The sequence below is a fragment of the Chrysemys picta genome, chromosome 16, assembly GCF_011386835.1.
Source record: "Chrysemys picta bellii isolate R12L10 chromosome 16, ASM1138683v2, whole genome shotgun sequence".
In the NCBI taxonomy this organism is placed as follows: Eukaryota; Metazoa; Chordata; order Testudines; family Emydidae; genus Chrysemys; species Chrysemys picta.
In genome coordinates, this window is record NC_088806.1 from 9,163,634 (window position 1) to 9,187,162 (window position 23,529).

At 49.2% G+C, this 23,529-nt stretch overlaps 1 protein-coding gene across 7 annotated transcripts in view; it reads right to left on the bottom strand.

Annotated features, from left to right (window-relative positions):
- The window catches only part of LOC103307133 (zinc finger protein 436-like), a 34,412-nt gene extending 11,172 nt beyond the window's left edge, over positions 1-23,240 (bottom strand). The window contains exons 1-5 of one of the 7 annotated variants that reach the window (XM_065569649.1): positions 22,741-23,240; positions 19,207-19,296; positions 18,390-18,516; positions 7,770-8,357; positions 6,264-6,885 (exon numbers count right to left, since the gene is read on the bottom strand). In XM_065569649.1, coding sequence (XP_065425721.1) covers positions 6,383-6,885; positions 7,770-8,357; positions 18,390-18,516; positions 19,207-19,287 — 1,299 coding nt within the window. In that variant the 5' untranslated portion in view covers positions 19,288-19,296; positions 22,741-23,240 and the 3' untranslated portion in view covers positions 6,264-6,382. Of the gene's footprint in view, positions 1-6,263; positions 6,886-7,769; positions 8,358-18,389; positions 18,517-19,206; positions 19,297-22,714 lie in introns of those variants that run through there. The other 6 variants (XM_065569648.1, XR_010593139.1, XM_065569647.1 and 3 more) reach the window with 6 other exon arrangements.
- Between the last annotated feature and the right edge of the window lie 289 nt (positions 23,241-23,529).

Here is a 23,529-nt window from a genome sequence, read left to right on the forward strand (position 1 = left end):
CCTGGAGCCAATTAAGACCCTGCCCTAGACCTAATAAAAAACCCTGCTTCAGTCAGACAGGAGGAGGGAAGGACAGCTGACTAGAGTTTGGAGGAGTATTGCTGTTAACCAGAGGACCAGGGGAAGGGAAACCCTGCCTGAGCAGAGTGACTCCTTGGTACAGAAGACTAAGGGAAACCCTACCGAAGGGGAAAGAGGGTAAGAAGGCCGTGAAACTGAAGAGGCTGGGACTCCGAGTAAGGGGGCAGACCTGGGTCCCTTCCCTGCTCCCCTTCTCTCCCCCACCAGGGCACTAGCATAGCCCTCAACACTCAAGAATAGGGGCAAGGAGAGGCATCCTGACCTACCACACTACAATAGCTTCTGCTATTTGCCACATCAGCAATATCAGATATCGGGAAAGCCTATTTGGTAGAATTAGGGAGTTTAGTGAGTGAAGTGTAATGGGAGGCAATATGAAAATCCCAGTGTGTGGAGAAAGGTGGCAAATTACATGGTGTAGTTCAGGAGCCACAGACTAATTCTCCTGGAAAAGGAGAAAGTGAGAAATAAGAATCATGCCATGTGACTTCAGGAGGGACAAATTCACTAGGTTGCCTCCCTCATTCAGTAAGGGGCCCACACTTTCCTTGACTTTCTTCTTGTTGATAACATACCTGAAGAAACCCTTCTTGTTACTCTTAACATCTCTTGCTAGCTGCAACTCCAAGTGTGATTTGGCCTTCCTGATTTCACTCCTGCATACCTGAGCAATATTTTTATACTCCTCCCTGGTCATTTGTCCAATCTTCCACTTCTTGTAAGCTTCTTTTTTTGCATTTAAGATCAGCAAGGATTTCACTGTTAAGCCAAGTTGGTCACCTGACATATTTACTATTCTTTCTACACATCGGGATGTTTTTTTCCGGGAACCAAAATAGCTGTTTTATTGCTGATGCTATTGAAATTTGGAAGGCACTGAGAGAGATCTTAAAAAGAGAAATATGCAATGACAGTGTTAAATTCCAAGCATTTAAAAATGAATGGGACAAGCACTATCGCCAGCTCATTTTCTTGCAAATATTCTCAATACTCAGTACCAAGGTCAAACTTTAACTGCTGAAGAAAGGAGTTGGCTATGACATGGACATCCAGCAATCATCCCTCCATAATGCCAACTATAATAAACTTCAGAGCTAAGGATGAACCATTCAAGAAATATATGTTTGCTGATGATGTTTTAAAGAAAATCATACCAGTGAACTGGGGGAAGTAACTTACGCACTTGGATTCAGAGACTACTGAAGTGATAATCTCACTTTTAATAGCAGTAGCTTCTTCTGCCAGTGTAGAAAGAATATTTTCTTCCTTTGGACTAATTGCTTCCAAATTGAGAAATCATTTGGGACCTGAAAAAGCAGGAAAGCTTGTTTTTCTTTTCCAGATTATGAACAAACAGGAAAATGAAGGTGAAGATGACTGAGTTAGCTGCAGAAGCCAATATTTTAAGTTTCTCATGTTGACCCAGCTGACATAGTCAGTTTAATTTTTTTTAAATATTTCATTTAACTATTTTAGTTAAAAACAATTTTAACAAAAACAAACCTGATTTAAAAAAACTTGAATGTTTAACTAAATTCAAAAATTCATAAGCTTGTTTTGTTAAAATATTATATATTTACTGTTGAAGAAAAAAATCCAGAATACATAACATTGTTGTTTTAGTTAAATAAAACAATTTAAAATGTTTGTCTGGTGATGTTCTCCTCCTCATACAGCATGGCAAGAAAATCCTCCAAATATTAATGATTAACCTGTTGAATTGGAGATCGTTCACCTCCCAGTGAGTTCATAAATATCTGCTTCAATTACCTTTGGTAAATGAAATAACCAATCATTCATTTTCTGATATAGCTGTAAGACTAATCTGAAAAGTTTTCAAAATAAATCACTTTAAAAATGTATAGTGTGTACCTTCTAAAAATGAAACCTACATTTATCTCTGAGTTGTGAAGAATATATATTAAGGTTATAAGAACCAACAAGAATCGAGTCTTCCTGACTATTGATTTAAATCATGATTCAAATAAATTTGATTTAAATTAAATCCGCCCTGTTTTAAAATCCTTTTTTCTGTTATCCTTTTTCCTACCATAAAACAAACACTACTGTTTGTGCCACTTCCCACAGCACTCATTGGCCGGGAATGGTGAATCGCAGCCAATGGGAGCTGCGAGTGGCCATACCTGCAGACGCTCAGGTAAACAAAGCATCTCGTGGCCAGCCAGGGGCTTACCCTGAAGAAGCTGCGGCCAAAGTCTGAGAGCCCCTGGTTTAGAGGAGGCTGTTTTATCACTGTGCCCCACTGATCCCAGTCTGCTGAAAGGTGTCTGCACTCTCACCTGGCCTGATGGGTAAGCACAGTTGATACACAGGGCATCATGGCCCAGGGCCTGGTCTAGGAGCAGGATAATTGCAGAATTCCACTCCAGAAAAGGGAAAGACCTGACACCTGAGGGGCGCCCTGAGAGAGACCAGGAATGGAATAGGGTGCACCTGGCCCTGTCACTCACTATGACACCCACTCCCCTTCCTCCCATGGCTTTAAGCCCTCCCCTACCTTCTGGGGCCCTGTGATGCCGATCCAGCAGGAATTAACTCCACCCTATGGACCGAGGAGGCCATGCCCCCTTGGCCCTGCTGGGCATGCTCCAGCTGGAAATCAGATATAAAAGGAAGCAGCTCAGCTCAGTTGATGCTGACTGCTGAAGAGGGAGGATGCAGGCTGACAGCTCCAGCCTGGAAGCCGCAGACTCCGGAAGCCAGCCACACTGAGATGCAAGAAGATGCCCAAGACTGCTGAGAATCACTGAGAACTGCCCAAACCAAGGAACCCTGAGACACTGAGGATGCTAGGACCACCACATGAAGATACTGGGTAGGAAGTGACTGTGGGGGTATGACCCATTAGGCCGGATGCTTGTCAGGGTGTTTTGGCTGGATCCCTGCCACCACTGTCAGGGCCCTGGTGGAGCCAGGTTGGGTGGAGTGGGTTGGGCCCAGTTCCCCCTACCCCCTGCTACCACCCCCACTCCCACCCCTGGGGTGGGATCCTCCCCACCTTACACCTAGAGGCTTGTGTTTGTTTGCCATTCACCAGAGTTAAAACACTAGATCAATGGTTCTCAACCAGGTGTATGTGTACTTGTGAGGGTATGCAGAGGTCTTCCAGGGGGTACATCAACTCATCTGGATATTTCCCTAATTTTACGAAACACTATATAAAAAGTACAAACTAACATTTCATACAGATAATGACTTGCTTGTACTGCTCTATAGATTATACACAAATATAAGTACAGTATTTATATTCCAATTGATTTATTTTATAATTCTATGATAAAAATGAGAAAGTAAGCAATTCAGTAATAGTATGCTGTGACACTTTTTTTTTTTTTTTTTTATGTCTGCTTTTTAAGCAAGTAGTTTTTTAAGTCAGGTGAAACTTGGGGTATGCAAAACAAATCAGACTCCTGAAAGGGGTACAGCAGTCTGGAAAAGTTGAGAGACACTATGCTAGACTGTTTGGTGCTCTGACCTGTCTGAGGGCCTGAGCCCCCTGTTTGTTTGGTTCTCTGCCCTGCCTGAGTGCCTAAGTGTAGACTGTCTGATACTTTGCCCCACCCTGAGGGAGAGGGCCACTATACAGATTCTGGTTGACAGGCCACACAGTTCTGAGGGAGAGGACAGCCACAGTGACTTTGACCACTAGGCCACACCAAACCAAGACTAAGGGTATGTCTACACTACGAAATTAGTTCGAATTTATAGAAGCCGGTTTTATAGAAATCGGTTGTATATAGCCAATTGTGTGTGTCCCCACATAAAATGCTCTAAGTGCTCTAGTCGGCGGACCGCGTCCACAGTACCGAGGCTAGCGTTGACTTCCGGAGCATTACACTATGGGTAGCTATCCCACAGTTCCCGCAGCCTCCGCCGCCCATTGGAATTCTGGGTTGAGATCCCAATGCCCGGATGATGCAAAACAGTGTCGCGGGAGGTTCTGGGTACATGTCGTCAGGCCCCTACCCCTCCATCACAGCAACGGCAGACAATAGATTCGCGCCTTTTTACCTGGGTTACCTGTGCAGACAACATACCACGGCAAGCATGGAGCCTGCTCAGCTCAGCTGAGCTCACCGTCACCATATGTCCTCTGGGTGCCGGCAGACGTGGGACTGCATTGCTACACAGCAGCAGCTGCTAACTGCCTTTTGGCGGTAGACGGTGCAGTAGACTGGTAGCCTTCATTGGCAATCTGGGTGCTGGCAGCTGTGGGGCTGCATTGCACCAGCCCCTTGCCTTTTGGCAGTAGGTGGTGTATTACGACTGGTAACCGTCCTATTACAAGTTGGATCATCACACATTAGCAGAATCTTCCCTGAGCAGCAGATTGTGCAATAGGCCTGAAGGCCATCATAATACACTAACTGCCAAGCACCCAGAAAGATGCCGAGGGCTATCAGTCACGCTGCACCGTCGTCTTAAGATGTAAAAAATAGATTTGCTCTGTTATCATTTGCTTCCCCTCCCTCCTTCAAATCAACGGCCTGCTAAGCCCAGGGTTTTCAGTTTAATCTTTGGGGGGACCATTCTGTGTGACAGTTCTTTGTGTTTCTCCCTGATGCACAGCCACCTTTCTTGATTTTAATTCCCTGTACCTGTACGCCATGTCGTCACTCGGCCCTCCCTCCCTCCTGCCCTCCCTCCTTCTCCTGGTCCGTCAGATACTAGTTTCGCGCCTTTTTTCTGACCAGGCGCCATAGCTAGCACTGGGATCATGGAGCCCGCTCAGATCACCGCGGCAATTATGAGCACTATGAACACCACGCGCATTGTCCTGGAGTATATGCAGAGCCAGGACATGCCAAGGCGAAACCCGGACCAGCCGAGGAGGCGATTGCAGCGCGGTGAAGAGAGTGATGAGGAAATTGACATGGACATAGACCTCTCACAAGGCACAGGCCCCAGCAATGTGGAAATCATGGTGTCACTGGGGCAGGTTCATGGCGTGGAACGCCGATTCTGGGCCTGGGAAACAAGCACAGACTGGTGGGACCGCATCGTGCTGTAGGTGTGGGACGATTCCCAGTGGCTGCGAAACTTTTGCATGCGTAAGGGCACTTTCATGGAACTTTGTGACTTGCTTTCCCCTGCCCTGAAACGCCAGGATACCAGGATGAGAGCAGCCCTCACAGTTGAGAAGTGAGTGGCGATAGCCCTGTGGAAGCTTGCAACGCCAGACAGCTCGACCGGTCAGTCGGGAATCAATTTGAAGTGGGCAAATCTACGGTGGGGGCTGCTGTGATCCAAGTTGCCAGGGCAATGAAAGACCTGGTGATATCAAGGGTAGTGACTCTGGGCAACGTGCAGGCAATAGTGAATGGTTTTGCTGAAATGGGATTCCCAAACTGTGGCGGGGCCATAGACGGAACCCATATCCCTATCTTGTCACCGGAGCACCAAGCCACCGACTACGTAAACCGCAAGGGGTACTTTTCAATGCTGCTGCAAGCCCTGGTGGATCACAAGGGACGTTTCACCAACATCAACGTGGGATGGCCGGGAAAGGTACATGATGCTCGCGTCTTCAGGAACTCTGCTCTGTTTCGAAAGCTGGAGGAAGGGACTTTCTTCCCGGACCAGAAAGTAACCGTTGGGGATGTTGAAATGCCTATCGTGATCCTTGGGGACCCAGCCTACCCCTTAATGCCATGGCTCATGAAGACGTACACAGGCAGCCTGGACAGTAGTCAGGACCTGTTCAACTACAGGCTGAGCAAGTGCCGAATGGTGGTGGAATGTGCATTTGGACGTTTAAAAGCGCGCTGGTGCAGCTTACTGACTCGCTCAGACCTCAGCGAAAAGAATATCCCCATTGTTATTGCTGCTTGCTGTGCGCTCCACAATATCTGTGAGAGTAAGGGGGAGACATTTATGGCAGGGTGGGAGGTTGAGGCAACTCGCCTGGCCGCTGATTACGCGCAGCCAGACACCAGGGCGGTTAGAGGAGCACAGCAGGGCGCGGTGCGCATCAGAGAAGCTTTGAAAGTGAGTTTTGTGACTGGCCAGGCTACTGTGTGAAACTTCTGTTTGTTTCTCCTTGATGAACCCTCCAAACCCCCCACCGACCCGGTTCACTCTACTTCCCTGTAAACCAACCACCCCACTCCACCCTCCCCTCCCCAATTCAAGCACCGCTTGCAGAGGCAATAAAGTCATTGTTTTTTCACATTCATGCATTCTTTATTAATTCCTCACAGAAGTAGGGGGATAATTGCCAAGGTAGCCTGGGATGGGTGGGGGAGGAGGGATGGAAAAGGACACACTGCATTTTAAAACTTTAACTCTTATTGAAGGCCAGCCTTCTGATGCTTGGGCGATCATCTGGGGTGGAGTGACTGGGTGGACGGAGGCCCCCCCACCGTGTTCTTGGGCGTCTGGGTGAGGAGGCTATGGAACTTGGGGAGGAGGGCTGTTGGTTAAACAGGGGCTGTAGCGGCGGTCTCTGCTCCTGCTGCCTTTCCTGCAGCTCAACCATACGCTGGAGCATATCAGTTTGATGCTCCAGCAGACGGAGCATTGACTCTTGCCGTCTGTCTGCAAGCTGACACCACCTATCATCTTCAGCCCGCCACTTGCTGTTTTCATCCCGCCATTCAGCCCGCCACCTCTCCTCTCGTTCATATTGTGCTTTTCTCATGTCCAACATTGACTGCCTCCACGCATTCTGCTGTGCTCTATCAGCGTGGGAGGACATCTGCAGCTCCCTGAACATATCGTCCTGCGTCCTCCGTTTTCTCTTTCTAATGTTCACTAGCCTCTGCGAAGGAGAAACATTTGCAGCTGGTGGAGGAGAAGGGAGAGGTGGTTAAAAAAAGACACATTTTAGAGAACAATGGGTACACTCTTTCATTACAAGGTCGCATTTTTCCTCTGCCTGCCGGTTTGGTATGAGAGATCACTCACGCAGTGCCCCAGGCAACATATTTTGGCTTGCAGGCAGCCATGGTAGGCCACAGTCTTTTGGCTTTTTTAACCTTCTTAACATGCGGGAAAGGTTTCAAACAGCAGCGCATTTCCCATATCAAGGATGAATTGGGTTGGCCATTTAAAATGGGTTTTCAATTTAAAAGGAGGGGCTGCGGTTTCCCGGTTAACATGCGGCACAAACCCAAGTAAACCACCCCCCCCACACACACACCCGATTCTCTGGGATGATCACTTCACCCCTCCCCCCACCGCGTGGTTAACAGCGGGGAACATTTCTGTTCAGAAGAGCAGGAACGGGCACCTCTGAATGTCCCCTTAATAAAATCACCCCATTTCAACCAGGTGACCGTGAATGATATCACTCTCCTGAGGATAACAAAGAGAGATAAGGAATGGATATTGTCTGCATGCCAGCCAGCAAACACCGGGACCATACGCTGCCATGCTTTGTTATGCAATGATTCCAGACTACGTGATACTGGCCTGGCGTGGTAAAGTGTCCTACCATGGCGGACGGGATAAGGCAGCCCTCCCCAGAAACCTTTTGCAAATGCTTTGGGAGTACATAAAGGAGAGCTTTCTGGAGATGTCCCTGGAGGATTTCCACTCCATCCCCATACACGTTAACAGACTTTTCCAGTAGATGTACTGGCCGCGATTGCCAAGGAAAATTAATCATTAAACACGCTTGCTTTTTTGTGTGTAATGTTTACAAATATTTACAAAGGTACACTCACCAGAGGTCTCCTGTGTGCCCTGAGGGTCTTGGGTGAGTTCGGGGGTTACTGGTTCCAGGTCCAGGGTCACAAACATATCCTGACTGTTGGGGAAACCAGTTTCTCCGCTTCCTTGCTGCTGTGAGCTACCTACAGTACCTCCATCCTCATCTTCCTTGTTCCCCGAACCGTCTTCCCTGTGTGTTCCTCCATTGATGGAGTCATAGCACACGGTTGGGGTAGTGGTGGCTGCACCCCCTAGAATGGCATGCAGCTCCGCGTAGAAGCGGCAAGTTTGCGGCTCTGCCCCGGACCTTCCATTTGCTTCTCTGGCTTTGTGGTAGGCTTGCCGTAGCTCCTTAATTTTCACGCGGCACTGCTGTGTGTTCCTGTTATGGCCCCGGTCCTTCATGGCCTTGGAGACCTTTTCTAATACTTTGCCATTTCTTTTACTGCTACGGAGTTCAGCTAGCACTGCTTCATCTCCCCATATGGCGAGCAGATACCGTACCTCCCGTTCGGTCCATGCTGGAGCTCTTTTGCGATCCTGGGACTCCATCACGGTTACCTGTGCTGATGAGCTCTGCGTGGTCACCTGAGCTCTCCACGCTGGGCAAACAGGAAATGAAATTCAAACATTCGCAGGTCTTTTCCTGTCTACCTGGTCAGTGCATCTGAGTTGAGAGTGCTGTCCAGAGCGGTCACAATGAAGCACTGTGGGATAGCTCCCGGAGGCCAATAACGTCGAATTCCGTCCACACTACCCCAATTCCAACCCGCAAAGGCCGATTTTTTTATCGCTAATCCCCTCGTCGAAGGTGGTGTAAAGAAACCGGTTTAAAGGGCCCTTTAAGTCAAAAGAAAGGGCTTCGTTGTGTGGACGTGTCCAGGCTTAATTCGATTTAACGCTGCTAAAGTCAGCCTAAACCCCTAGTGTAGACCAGGCCTAAGGGTGATTGGGCAGACTTAGCTGTGGGGCTTTAACAACCCTTACCCTACCACAAAAGGGGATGGGGCACACTTGCTCCGTGAGAGAGCCCAGGAGCACCCACTCCTTGTGTTCTCTCCTCCCTTCCCATTTCCCACAGCCTTCCTCACTAGAGGTTCTTCCAAATTTCCCACTTCCCAACCATTTTCCATCTCACCTTCCCACTCTCCCAAGTCGTCTTTTCTTCCGACTCCCAGGAATTTCTGCTTCCCTTTCTTCCATTGCTAGCTCCCCCAAATCCTACACAGTCCCTATCTCCCCTTTACTCCCACCACCACCCCTCCCAGGTCCTTAACCCAACTCCCTCCCATTTCTTCTGGTCCTGCATTACACCCTAACTCTGATCTATGGCATCCCCTCTTCCCATTGCCCCCAGACCTCCCAGCTCCCAAACATGCTGTGCATCAGCCTACCACTGTGGAATCCAAATAGAAAGTTGGAGTGGGGATGAGGAAGATCATTCTAAGGACACACCAATGCCACGATTGGAGAAGGAGGAGGGTGTGACTTATGGACCTCTTGATGCCAACTGGCAGAGGGCAAGGGGTATCTATTGTATTACTGTGATTCCACAGACCAGATACATACATATTAGTTCACCTAAAGGTGGCACGTCAGGTCTCTGTCAAGACCAGTAGCCCACTGGTTATCACAATCATTGAGAAATCTGTGTAAGGAGAACATTTAAGAAGTTATGTATCTATACTGGAAATTACGTTCATAAAAACTGAAATAGATTCCTTTCAAGCAGGAGGTAATATACCTTTCTCTCTCTGTCTGGCCATGAGTGTACTGGGCATCATACGTCTCACAATGGGGGCCTGTTTGTACGCTCAGCCAAATGCTAATGAGAACATGAAATCTTCAACAGAGGAAATTTACGGGGGGGGGGAATAAAGAGCAGGATCCTGTTACAAGTGAAGACAATGGCATGTTGGGAGACATTTGGGGATGCGGCGGCAAACTCTGCATCTTCCACTGAAGAGGCAAGATGACAGCATGACTCTTATCTCATGAAAGGAAAATCACAGCCAAGCCTGGCTGTAAAATGCTGGAAGGACTTGCATGAGCTGTGCTCTATAATGTGAAAGGATCTAGTTATGCAAGTCTAGGTTCTAGAAAGCATGTTATGATTTTACTTGATGTGTAACCATTTGTTTCCAATACTTCTACTTCCTATCACTTGAATCTCTATTTTTGGTTGAATAAACTTTTACTTGTTTTCACTAGAAACATATCTGAATGCTGTGTGTTAAGCAGAGTGGTTGGCATGTACGATCTATTGAGACCAGTAGCCCACTGGTTATCACAATCATTGAAAAATGTATGTAAAGAGGACATTTAAGTAGTTATGTATCTATACTGGAAATTATGTTCATAAAGCCTCATACAGATTCCTTTCAAGCAGGAGGAAACAGACATTTATCTCTATCTGGCCACGTGCGTACTGGGCACTGTATGTCTCACAATGGGGGCCTGTTTGTACACTGAGCCAAATGCTAATAAAGAGATTGTGAAAACTTCAAGAGAAGAAATATACAGGGAAAAAAACATCCCAGGAGGATCCTGTTACAAGTGAAGATAATGGTATGCTGGGGTACATTTGAAGGTGCAGAGGTACACCCTGCATCTTCAACCACGGAGGTAAACTGACAGTGTGACTTGTCCCATGAATGGAAGATCACAACTGACCCTGGAAGGACTTCACAGGAGCATTGGTCTATGACATATACAAGGATCCAGTTATGTAAGTCTAGGTTTTAGAATGCCTGTTTTGATTTTACTTGATGTGTAACTATTTGTTTCCCATACTTCTGCTTGCTATTACTTGAATCTATACATTTTTAAATAAGCTTTTTTACTTATGTTCCCTATAAACACATCTGAGTGGTGTGTGTTAAGTGGAGCAGTGATCTAAGGTGGAACTGGTAAGCTGAGATGAAATTTTTCTTTGAGGGCAGCGAATCTGTGAATACTATGAGTGTCCAGTGGAACAGTGGCTGGACACTCCAAGGAGACACTGTGTGTGGGGGGAGGCTCAGTGGGTTTGGAGTGTGTCTATCACTAACCTACTGAGAGAAAGCAGTGCCTGAATAGGGTAAGATGGAGGGGACTTGTGCTGCTTCTGGCTGGTGGAGTCAGGAAGCTGACGCATGTCAGGCACAGCCAAGGCTCCCTCACACTAAGGGCTGGTGGTAGTGAGGACCCTCACCGATCTGGGTAGCCCTGGGCAGCATCACAGAGGAGAGGACAATATTTCAAGAAAAGGAGCATGGTGACAGGGATCAACGAGAGCTGACAGGTCAAGGAGGACAAAGATTGAAGTATTGGGCTTTGGCTCAAGAGACATCACTAGAAACTTTGACTAAAGCAGTCTCAGGCCTGGTCTACACTACGACTTTAATTCGGATTTATCAGCTTTAATTCGAATTAACCCTGTAACCGTCCACACAACGACGCTAGTTAATTCGATGTAAAGGGCCCTTTAAATCGATTTCTGTACTCCACCCCAACGAGCGGAGTAGTGCCAAAATCGATTTTAACAATTCGAATTAGGGTTAGTGTGGCCGCAATTCGATGGTATTGGCCTCCGGGAGCTATCCCACAGTGCATCATTGTGACCGCTCTGGACAGCAATCTGAACTCGGATGCACTGGCCAGGTAGACAGGAAAAGCCCCGCGAACATTTGAATTTCATTTCCTGTTTGCACAGCGTGGAGAGCACAGGTGACCACAGATACCTCATCAGCACAGGTAACCATGCAGGCTGATAATCGAAAAAGAGCACCAGCATGGACCGTGAGGGAGGTACTGGATCTGATCGCTGTATGGGGAGAGGATTCAGTGCTTGCAGAACTTCGTTCTAAAAGACGAAATGCAAAAATTTTTGAAAAAATCTCCAAGGGCATGATGGAGAGAGGCCACAATAGGGACTCAGATCAGTGCCGCGTGAAAGTCAAGGAGCTCAGACAAGCCTATCAGAAAACAAAGGAGGCAAACGGTCGCTCCGGGTCAGAGCCGCGGACATGCCGCTTCTACGCTGAGCTGCATGCAATTCTAGGGGGGGCTGCCACCACTAACCCACCTGTGTTCGTGGATTCTGGGTCGGGGATAGTCTCGACGCCTGAGGATTCTGCCGATGGGGTAGAGGAGGAGGAGGAGGAGGATGAGCTTGCAGAGAGCACACAGCACTCCATTCTCCCCAACAGCCAGGATCTTTTTATCACCCCGACTGAAGTACCCTCCCAAGCCTCCCAAGCCAGTACCCAAGACTCTGACCCCATGGAAGGCACCTCAGGTGAGTTTACCTTTTAAAATATAAAACTTGTTTTAAAAGCAAACGGTTTTTAATGATTACTTTGCCTGACTTTGCATTCGCGGTCAGTTCAGCTACTGGAAAAGTCTGTAGCTACTGGAAAAGTCTGTTAACGTGTCTGGGGATGGAGCGGAAATCCTCCAGGGACATCTCAATGAAGCTCTCCTGGAGGTACTCCGAAAGCCTTGCCAGAAGGTTTCTGGGCAGTGCATCTTTATTCCCTCCTCCATGGTAGGACACTTGACCACGCCATGCTTGCAGCAAGTAATCTGGTATCATTGCCTGACAAAGCCTGGCAGCGTATGGTCCCAGTGTTTGCTGGCATTCAAGCAACATCCGTTCTTTATCTTGTTGTATAATCCTCAGGAGAGTGATATCACTCCTGGTAACCTGGTTGAAATACGGGAACTTAATTAAGGGGACAGAGGTGGCCGTTCCTACTGGGCTGTTTGCCTGTGGCGGAAAATAAATCCTTCCCTGCAGTTAGCCAAGCGCAGATGGGAAATTGGCCCTGAGTTTTTCGCGTTTGGCTAGCAGGGATCTTCCCTGTTACCAGCCACGCGGTGGGGGGAGGGGTACTGTGATCATCCCAGAGAATTCATGGCGAGGGGGGGGCGGCGGCGGGGGGAGGGTTAGTTTGGTGCCTGTAGGGATCTTCCCTGATACCAGCCACGCGGTGGGGGGGGAGGGGTACCGTGGTTAGTTTGTTTTCTGGTGCTGCTGAATGTTAACAGAAAAACCGCAGCACTCTACTTGCCTGAAGGGGCCCAGACAAGCCCCACCACACTGCCCCCCCCCCAACTGGCTGAGATTGGCCAGGCTTCTGCAGCACTCTACAAGCTATGCTTGGTATGTGGGAAAGTAGGGCGCAGAAGCTGTAAGAGAATGGCTTACCATGGCCGCATGCAAGCAGAATTCTGTTGCCCAGACCTGTGATCTCTAGCAGCAAAGCCACAGGCACTCAGCATTAAGAGGCAAAATGCGACCTTGCACAGAAATCACATGTGCTATGTAATGTGAACAGTGTTGGTCACCGTGAAAGAGTATAAGCATTGTTCTGCAAAATGTAGCTTTTAAAACAATTCTCTCTTTTTTCCCCTCCCTACAGCAGCTGCAAATTCCTCAAGCCTCCCTCCTCCATCCCGAAGGTTATCACAGATAAGGCGTCGTAAGAAGAAGACGTGAGAAGAGATGTTTTCGGAAATTATGGAATCCAGCAGAAGTGACAGAGCTCATCTGAATGAGTGGAAGGAAACAGTTTCAAAGTATAGGAAAGAAGTCAGTGAACGTGAGGACAGGAGGGACCAACGTGAGGACATGAGGGACCAACGTGAGGAGAGGAGAGACCAACGTGAGGAGAGGAGAGACGCTCGAGATGAGAGGTGGCGTCAGGAAGACCAGAGGATGAAGGAAGCAACGCTGGGGCTGCTCCAGCGTCTGGTGGAGGTTCAGGAACGGCTGCTGGAAAACAGACTGCCGCTTCAGCCCCTGTTCCACCCTCCCCCCTCCCCATGTTCCGTATCCTCCTCACCCAGACGTGTAAGAACGCGGGGGGGGAGGCTCCGTACACCTTCCCATTCCACCCCAGTAGACAGCCCAAGCAAAAGGCTGTCATTTTTTTAACCTTTTCTTTGTGGCTTTTTCCTTCCCAGTAATCCTCCTCCCAAATACCACCCGGGTTCCCTCCCTCTTTTTCTAATCTATTAATAAAGAATAAATGATTTTTAAATGATAGTGACTTTATTTGGTTTGAAAGAAAGCTGGGGGAAGGGGCAGGGTGGGTTCCTTACAGAAAATCAGTCAATAAAGGGGGCGGGTTTTCATGAAGGAGAAACAAACAGATATTTCACACTGTAGCCTGGCCAGCCATGAAACTGGTTTTTAAAGCTTCTCTGATGCACACCGCTTCATGGTGTGCTCTTCTAATCGCCCTGGTGTCTGGCTGCGCGTAATCAGCAGCCAGGCGATTTGCCTCAGCCTCCCACCCTGCCATAAAGGTCTCCCCCTTACTTTCACAGAGATTGTGGAGCACACAGCAAGCAGAAATAACAATGGGGAGATTTCTTTGGCTGAGGTCAGAGCGAGTCAATAATGATCTCCAGCGGCCTTTTAAACGGCCAAATGCACATTCTACCACCATTCTGCACTTGCTTAGCCTGTAGTTAAACAGCTCCTGACTCCTGTCCAGGCTGCCTGTGTATGGCTTCATGAGCCATGGCATTAAGGGGTAGGCTGGGTCCCCAAGAATAACTATGGGCATTTCAACATCCCCAACGGTTATTTTCTGGTCCGGAAAGTAAGTCCCTTGCTGCAGCCCTTTAAACAGAGTTGTGTTCCTGAAGACGCGAGCGTCATGAACCCTTCCCGCCCAGCCCGCATTGATGTTGGTGAAACGTCCCTTGTGATCCACAAGTGCTTGCAGCACCATTGAAAAGTACCCCTTGCGGTTTATGTACTCGGTGGCTTGGTGCTCCGGTGCCAAGATAGGGATATGGGTTCCGTCTATCGCCCCACCACAGTTAGGGAATCCCATTGCAGCAAAACCATCCACTATAGCCTGCACATTTCCCAGAGTCACAAACTTTCGTAGCAGCACCTGAGTGATTGCTTTGGCTACTTGCATCACAGCAGCCCCCACAGTAGATTTGCCCACTCCAAATTGATTCCCGACTGACCGGTAGCTGTCTGGTGTTGCAAGCTTCCACAGGGCTATCGCCACGCGCTTCTCAACTGTGAGGGCTGCTCTCATCTTGGTATTCTGGCGTTTCAAGGCAGGGGACAGCAAGTCACAAAGTTCCATGAAAGTGCCCTTACGCATGCGAAAGTTCCGCAGCCACTGGGAATCGTCCCAGATCTGCAACACTATGCGGTCCCACCAGTCTGTGCTTGTTTCCCTTGCCCAGAATCGGCATTCCATGGATAGAATCTGCCCCATTAACAACATGATCTCCAAAGCACCGGGGCCTGTGGTTTCACTGAATTCTGTATCCGTGTCCATGTCCATGTCCTCATCATGCTTGTCGCTGCGCTGCCGCTGCCTCCTCTCCTCGTTTTTCTGGTCCTGGCTGAGCATAAACTCCACGAGAACGCGCGAGGTGTTTACAATATTCATGAGTGCTGTCTTGAGCTCAGCGGGCTCCATGCTTGCCGTGGTATGGAGTCTGCAGTGTTCACCCACCCAGGAAAAAAGGCGCGAAAATGGTTGTCTGCCGTCCGTTGCTTTCATGCAGGGAGGGAAGGAGGGAGGGAGGAAGTGAGGCTGTACCCAGAACCACCTGCGACGATGTTTTTTGTCCCATCAGGCACTGGGATCTTAACCCACAATCCCAATGGGCACGGGAGACTGCGGGAACTATGGGATAGCTATGGAATTGCTACCCACAGTGCAACGGTGCAGAAATCGACGCTAGCCCCAGTACTTGGACGCACACCACCGAATTAATGTGCTAGTGTGGCCGCATTCATTTCGACTTTATACAACCTGTTTCTCAAATCCGAATTATCTAAATTTGGATTAATCCCGTAGTGTAGACATACCCTCAGTGGAATGCCCCATATCTCTGCCTCCCTGAAACCTTCCCTTCCCACTCGCACAAGACCCTCCCTGCTCCCTAGAACAACCATTCCTCAACCCCATCCCTCCTCCTCCTCACTATCCCTAATGTTCCCCAGTCCCCCGTAATCCAGATCTCCTACCTAATCCTCCCCCTCCTACAGAACCAATGCTGGGCCCGCCACCCTTTTTCCTCATTCCCAGTTTCCCACAACCTCTGTCCACCCTAATACCTGTTCCCAGGAGCTCCTGTCCCTGATTCCTCCCTCCTCTTGCTTCCATTGTACCCAAGCCTGACTGATTCCCTATTGTCCTAATCCTCCACACACACCTCCCCAAGAGCACCATGTCAGGAACTGGGGCATGAAAGGTGAGGTCCAGTGGTTAGAACCATAAGTGGTCAGACCTGTGTGGTCAAGAAAAAAATCAAGTGCCAGGGTCTGGCTCAAAATACCGGGAACCATAGAGCTGTGTGACAAGGCAGAGACCAGGAAAAAGGCGTGGTCTATCTCAGCAATAGGTCAGGAATCTGCCTTCCTGCACAGACAGCTTCCTGGTATTTCCCAGTTTAAACAGGAAATCTGGATCAATCAGAGGTCATGGGAGGAGCTGCCAGTCATCTCTAGTGTGGACAGCACTTCCTGCAGTGACTGGTTTCCCAGGATGTGCATCGCCAGCAGCTCTGCGAAGGCTGCCCTGTGATGGAACAGAACCGCCAGCCACCTGGGACTTTATAGACACATATTCGTACCCTAGTAATCTTCATGCACCAGCCCTGCATCACCTTCTCCCAAGGAAGGAACCTCCCACTGTCTCCTGTCCGATGAGTCCCCTTGACTGTCACACCCTTCATGCACTTGGGAAGCTATTACAGCAGAGCACCAGTTCTACCACAGGTAAAGTTCAACATTACATTCTGTTTAAAGGTCAGCTATTCTAATGGCTCTAACATCCCTCTGCTTATGAAGAATCTCTTGAAATTTGTCATGGGGGTGCCGACCAGGGCTAGTGGCCCAAATATGGGGTGATTTGTATGAGAGGGTCCTGAGCTATATTGCTCCCCAAAGCAGCTTTTCACATTATCAGCTGGCTCTTACAATATGTTCTGGGGCTGAAATTATGCTTCTGATTATCCACCAGCTGACCTCAGTCCCTTGGCCTTTATCTCTGCTGGTACATGGCACCCAGTGCCTCGCTGGGGAAGCAGAATCATGAAAGTTAATTAACTGTAGAGGTTGGAATTTCAAATTGGTACAAGGAAAAGCGCTGAGTCAAAGAGACTGAAATGCTCATGAAGTGCAGCAGACTCTTGTTAATAGTCAGAGGATTTCCAGCAATCTACTCTCACAGGAATTGACTGGCTCCAGAGAACATGCTGTGGCCATTGAACCTGAGCTCCACCCATGCCTTTGAGATAGAGCTCTACCATTGATACCTTTCACACAATGTGTGTTGTGCATTTTTCTTGCATTCTGCAGGAGTTCCTCTTGAAAGTTTTGCCCTCTGATACCAAAATTTCTGGTTAAGAGGAATATTTTCAAGTGTTCTAAAATCTGCATGCAAACTCCGACCTGATTTACTCTTAAAAAGTTTTGCCAGTCCAGCTCTGATGTTTAAGGCTCTGAAAAAGCACATCCCTCTTCTGCCCCCGAACATAGCTCTGCTGGCAAAAGCTCAAGTGTAGGCACAGTTATGGTAATAAAAGCATCCATTTTTTAAAAAAGGAAACTAAATTCTCATAAACTACATTAATGTAGAATTAAGGGTGCCCAGTGCTGTCTCCTGCCTTACACCGTATGGACGTTAGCTAAACTTAAACCTTTCCAAACCAGGAAATGAAGAGTTACTGTACATGCCAACCCTGCAAGGCAACCTTAACTCTGTCCCCAACACATAACTATGCAGCTGGCAAGAACAATTGGGAATGGATATGTATGGGTGGTGCAGAGGTTAACAATCTGCCACAGGAATTCAGCTCAATGCAGCAGTAATGGGATGAAGTTCCATGGTGTGTATACAGGACATTAGAGTAGATGACCTAATAGTCACATCTAGCCTTAAAATCTATGAACCTATAATCAATACAAGGAAGGACTAAGAGAATGTGCTAGTGTTTGTGTTGTGTTCACAGATGGGAATACCAGCATTTATTCGCATGCCCTCCAGCTGTGTGCACTGCCAGCTGTAGCTGTAATTGCATGATGGAGGGATTAGTTGGAGCAGCTTGGCAGAGCTGTTACTGTGGTATGCAGAGAGGTGCATGTGAACCTTGGAGGACCAAGTCTGACTCATTACTGTGCCAAGTGTGACAGGTTGTGTCAGTGAAGTTGCACAAGGGTGTGTTCTTCCCACAGGGATTGTCAGCAGTCCGGTGGCATACATGTTAGTGGTCTGCAGGGCTTAGTGAGGGGCAAGTGAAGGCAATGGCTCAGAGGGAATCCTCAAAGTGAGGGCAAAGGAGTGGCAACTTTTTGAAAGTTTCAGGTGGTTCAGAAGGTTCAGTATTGGAGTGAAGGCGAAGACAGGCAGCTTCTGTTTGCTGTGATGGAAATAAACCCAAATATTACCTTAGCAAAGAGAAGTGGTTAAAGTTTGTGCAGTATTGCTCCTGTGCTCTGCTCCCAAAGTGTTCTGTAGCAGGGGAGGGCAGAGGGCTAGCATGTGACTCCCTGGCATCTTGGGGTGATGCTGAAACAGTGCAGAGTAGAGGTGGCATTGTGGGAGTAATATGAACATTAACTCTTCTTTTCCCCTTCTAAGAACTGAGGGGACAGGAATCCTTACCCAGTGAGGTCACATTCTCATAGTTCTCCTGCATGACGTCCCTGTAGAGAGCTCTCTGAGTGTGGTCCAGCAGAGCCCATTCTTCCCTGGTGAAATACACAGCCACCTCCTCAAAGGTCACCAGCCCCTGCAAGAGAAAGAGTCCAACACTCAGTACCTTCTGCCCCAGTCAGAGTCCCACTGTTCATGGGGGGAAAGGAGCCAATCAAATGGAAGCTCTGAGAGAGAGACAGTCAGCAGAGTCATATCCCCATATTGCTGAGAGCAGCCAGAAGGCATCTGGGTGAGGGAACAAAGATAGCCCCTTGTCTCTCCCAGCAGATCCATCACACACCTACTGAGGCTGATACAGGAGATGCAAGCCCCCAGTAGGGTCCAGGCACAGCCTCATGGTAGGAATCCCAGCACCCTCCCCACTGCCAGCAGCTGGATGTGAGGAGTCGGGGCATCTTCCCTACGCCTCCCTGGTGGGTGCCCCCTTTCCATGTCACACCAGCCTCTGGCTAGCAGGCTGAGGGTTCAGCACTGGAAGTCTGGTCAATTTTCCCAGCCCTGCCCAAAGAGTTGGTTTCTCTGTTTCCTGTTTCACAAATTAGGGAATTTTCTCCCCCAACACCCAAGCATTTGTTCTGAGGATCTAGGCCCACGTTAAACAAGTCCCAGCAGGTTTGTCACACTCTGTCCCCCTCCCTTTCTTCACCCAGCATATTCCCTGCCCCCCTGCAGACCTAACTCCCCAGAAGTTGCCACCTTGTCAGTATTTACTGCCCCTCTCCCTCCAGCAGGAACCCACCAGCAGCCCCCTGACAATCCCTACCTGAGCTGGCTCCACTGCAGCCATTTCTCTTCCCTGTCCCATGGGAGGCTGGGATGAACTGGAGTGAAACACGGACCTCATTCTGGCAGCCTGGCAGGGCGAGAAGGGCAGTTGTGGAGGTTTCAGAACAGGCTTTAGTTCATTTCATGTCACAATTCCCCCCAGGATCTTTCCCTGCAGACACAGATTGTAGATTCTGCCATGGTGGGAACATGCTCAATCCCTATATTGCAGTACAGACCTTGCCCCTGTCCCCCCATGCACTCCCCCAAGCAGTAGTAACAAACCAAGATATTTTCAAACCCTCCCAGCAACAGTGTGTGAATTAGGGTGACCAGATGAGGTAAAGCATCTTGGGGAGGATTAGAGGGGTGTGAGTGGAGAGTGGACTTTTCCTTTGTAGGTACAAGAGGCCGAAAGGGAAGAAGGAGAGCAGAAAATGGGTTAATTCAACACCGTAGCTAACGAACTCTGTCCGAAGATTAGACGCTAGCTGCCGCCTAAGGACATTGCTCACAGCCAACACTTGGCTGACAGCTGAGAAAAACGGGGCTTGAAAGTTGTCTGGGCAACCACGAGAAAGGAAGATTCTCAACTGAACAGACACAGAGCTGTAGATAACAACAAACACAGTGAAGGCCAAGACAGAAAGAAAAACAATCTCCAGAGTGGGATTTTTTGGGAAACCGGGGAGGCCACAGCAACCCTGTTTGGACTGATAAATGAGCACCAGGAACAGAGGACCCGGGACAAAAACACCCCGAAAGACGCCCAGGACTTAAAACCCTCCCAAGAGCTGGAGCAACTTGGAGAGCACAACTGATTCTTGGACAGGCCTGGGCCCAGGACAGCACTCCCATCCACCTTCCCCCTCCCTTCTTCTGATGTTACACCCAGGCCTGGCCTGCCTGGGTAGAGTATGTGTAAGTATGAACGTGGGTTAGGGCTTGGGGTTCTAATGCTTTCTTTCTTCCCCTGAGTGATGTGGGAATGGTCCCAGCACTCTCTGCTGTTACTTTATTATTTTGTCAATAAAGCTTTTAAAATTTAGATCCTTGGTGCGCGTCATCATCTCCTCCCCAAAAAATCCTGTGGCCCCAGCCTGATCAACTGACGTTCCAGGCAGTTTGGTAACGAAAATCTCTCACACTTTTGGTGGAGAATTGTGGAGGGGGGGAGCCCTGCAGCACGCGCTAACGGTTCTACCCTTGGTATTTCATGTTTGCTCTGTCTGGCACTGTTGGTATTTCATGTTGAGGATTTACAATTACAGGTGTGCCCACTCTCAGTTGTAGCATAGCTGAGAACTGGAGAGAGGTTTAGCATTCCGCTCTCCACCCTGGTCGGCGGGGAAAGGGTGTTGGCGGGTAAACCCCTGGTTGTAGGAGTGCTGGGTAGAGGGGGACTTAGAGATCCTCGCTCCAGGAGAGAATCCTTGGTCCCTACGCCCTCAGTAACAGAAGAGCTGAGTGAAAGAGGAGAACTTAGGGTTTCTCGCTGTGCCCCTGGGAGGGGTTTGTGTATTTGGTGTGTGGACCCTCGGTGGTAGAAGGCCAAGCAATATGAAGAGAGGCTTAGCGTTTCTCCCTCTGGCTCAGCGGGGTAATATTGGAAGCCCCGGTGCCAGCGTGAGCTACATAAAATCTCAAGTAATTAAAAAAGTTTCAAGTTGTACTGAAAAATTGTAACAGCATGTTCAGGAAACAGAAGAAGTCCCACAGTCATGGGAGATGGTATCACGGAGGGGTTCAAGCCTAGACGTACGGGCAGTAGGGAACATGGACACGGTCCAACTGCCCAGTTAGCTGGTGTCACGGGAGGCTGGTGAACCTAATGCTCGGGCCTTGGGAGAGGCGGCGCAGAGGGATAGGACCCTGCTTCCTCTTTCAAAAGGGGGGGATGATCTCTTCCGGCTGGAGAGGGCTCTCACCAGGGTGGGATACAATCCCTGGGGTTCCATGATGGAGTTTCAGAGGAGGGTACATTCTTGGCAAGATTTGTTAAATGTGTATACTAAGTATGAAAAGCAGAAGAGTAAAAACCGAGGGGCAGCTGTGGGAGTAATTTGGGCTGCAGCTGCCATATACTATCAAATGCTGTCAAAACAAAAAAATATTTGAGAAGAAGGGAGGAGGTGTGTACCTGACAGCTGGGGGGGAAATAAAAATTAAGCAACTAAAAGCACAAAGTATTAACCAGGCTGCAACCCAAGCCTATGCCCAGGACAAGTTGCAAGCCTTAAGACAGGACTTCCAGGCAAAAAAGGCGAAATGCAACTGCCTGGAAGCACTGGTTAAGCAAGTATTGGTCCTTCAGGGACTCATCAGAAATTTGACCATTCGTGCCCAGCATACGCTGCAGTGGCAGTGTGCTCGCCATAAAAACAAAATCAAGCAGTTGAAATGTTAATTGGCCATGTGTTTGGTCCAGATGGTTAGTCTCATGGGGGATGAATCGGGTGACCCTTGTGAGGGCTTTGACCTCTCCCTTTGGGAGAATTCTCAATTTTGGGTGGAACCTTGTTGCACCCCTATAGCAGCCCTCATTAAGACTGAGGAGAGGTCCAGCGGGTGAAGGGGGGGGAGAAGGTTGTATGTATGGCACCCCCAACTATGAGGAAAGCACCCTGTGGGGTAATTATGAAAAGGAAAGGGACCAGGAGGGGTGTGGGGTAGTTAAGGAGCCTACCCTTCTTGCTGAATTGGTAGTGGAACAAAGCCTGTGCCCATGGAAAGAGACAATACAGAAAAAAATTGGGCCCAAACAAGCAGGCAAGCAACAAAAAACAAAAAAAAATTAAAAACAGACTTAAGAGCATAATGGCAAAAATAAAAAAGTACTAACAAAAAATTAAATCTCTAAAATAATTCTTAAAATAGTAAAATCTAAGTTAATTAAAATGTTATATTAAAAAATAAGTAATTTTAAAAAAGTAAAAAGTTAACTCTGCAAAAGCTAAAAAACAAAGCAATAAAATGTTGTAAAAATGTTTTTTTTTTTTTAAATCCTTGGTTTCTTTGCAGCTATTCTAAAGGAAAATGGGCCCCAGGGTAACACACTCCTGCAGCAGGGGAAACAGGGAGTCAGGGGCTGTTTTTTCCTCTCTCTGCTCCTCACCTTGTTCACAGGAAAGTGACCCTGTGCAGGGATGCTGCAGTGAGTGTGCCTGGGGGGTCAGAGATCTGGAAATCTGTTCCCACCCTCTCATTTCTCCTGACACCCTCTTCCTCCTCTTACTCCCCTGGTTGGGAGAGATGGTCACCATCCCATTTCTGGGGGCTTTCTCTCTCCCGTGGCTGGCCCCGCTCTGCACGTGCGGGGAAGGGGTTACCAGTCAGAGAGACCTGCTTTATCCACACAAGTTCCTGGACACAACAGAGAGCCAGTGGGAGCAGGTCAGACTCGCTGATAGAAGGATCCCTTCTGGCCTTAATGATGGCAGCAGCTCTGGGCTCTCGGATACCCGGGGAGCAGAGATGGGGGGGGGGCACTGTGCAGAGTTAGTTACCTGCCCAGAACCAGGGTCTCAGTCACCTGGAGTCTCAGCTCAGGAGTTGCCGTCAGCAGAGTCCGGGGCGGTTTCTAGCCGGAGAAGGTCCCCCCGGCCGGGCACGGAGGGGTTAATGAGGGGCTCTCCGCAGCACAGATCCCGCTGGGGAAGCAGCAACTGTTCAGCTCTCAGGCCACAACGGAGGCAGCAGCGTCTAGTCTCTCAAGAGCTGCCCGGGGTCTGATGCTCTCGGTTCTTTGTTCTCCCGGTTCCTGCCTCCTTCCTCCCGGCACCCACCGCTCCCAGCTGCTCCAGCCCCTTCCTGTGCCCTGCAAACCCCACCCGGGCTGCCGCGCTCGCCGGGGCTGTCTGCAGTGACTGGGACTCGCCCCCCAGGACAGCCCCGGGCTCTGCTGAGCCAGGCCCCCCCGGGGATGGAGAGAGAGCCGGGGGAGGGGCGCTGGGGGCGGGCAGGGAAGTGACTCTGCACAAGCGGCCCCTCCTCAGCCCATCTCTGCTCCCTTGTGTCTCTTTCTCCCAGCGCTGCTGATCTCACTGACACCCCCCCCCCCCGGCTCTGGCTCCCCTCAGGAGGGGCCGATCCAGCTCCAGGAGAACACGTGCCCCCCGGGAAACGGGACAGGGATCAAGCCAGAGGGGGAAGGGGGCAGAACAGGAGTCTTCAGGCTGAGGGTTACAGTCCCCAGTTATGTGGGGGACACAAGCCCACCCAGCTCTGCAGGCAGCAGCAGCAGCACAGAAGTGAGGGTGGCAATGGAGCACGAAGTCTGCTGTGAAAAGTGGTATTGACAAATGCCTTCGCACCCCCAGTA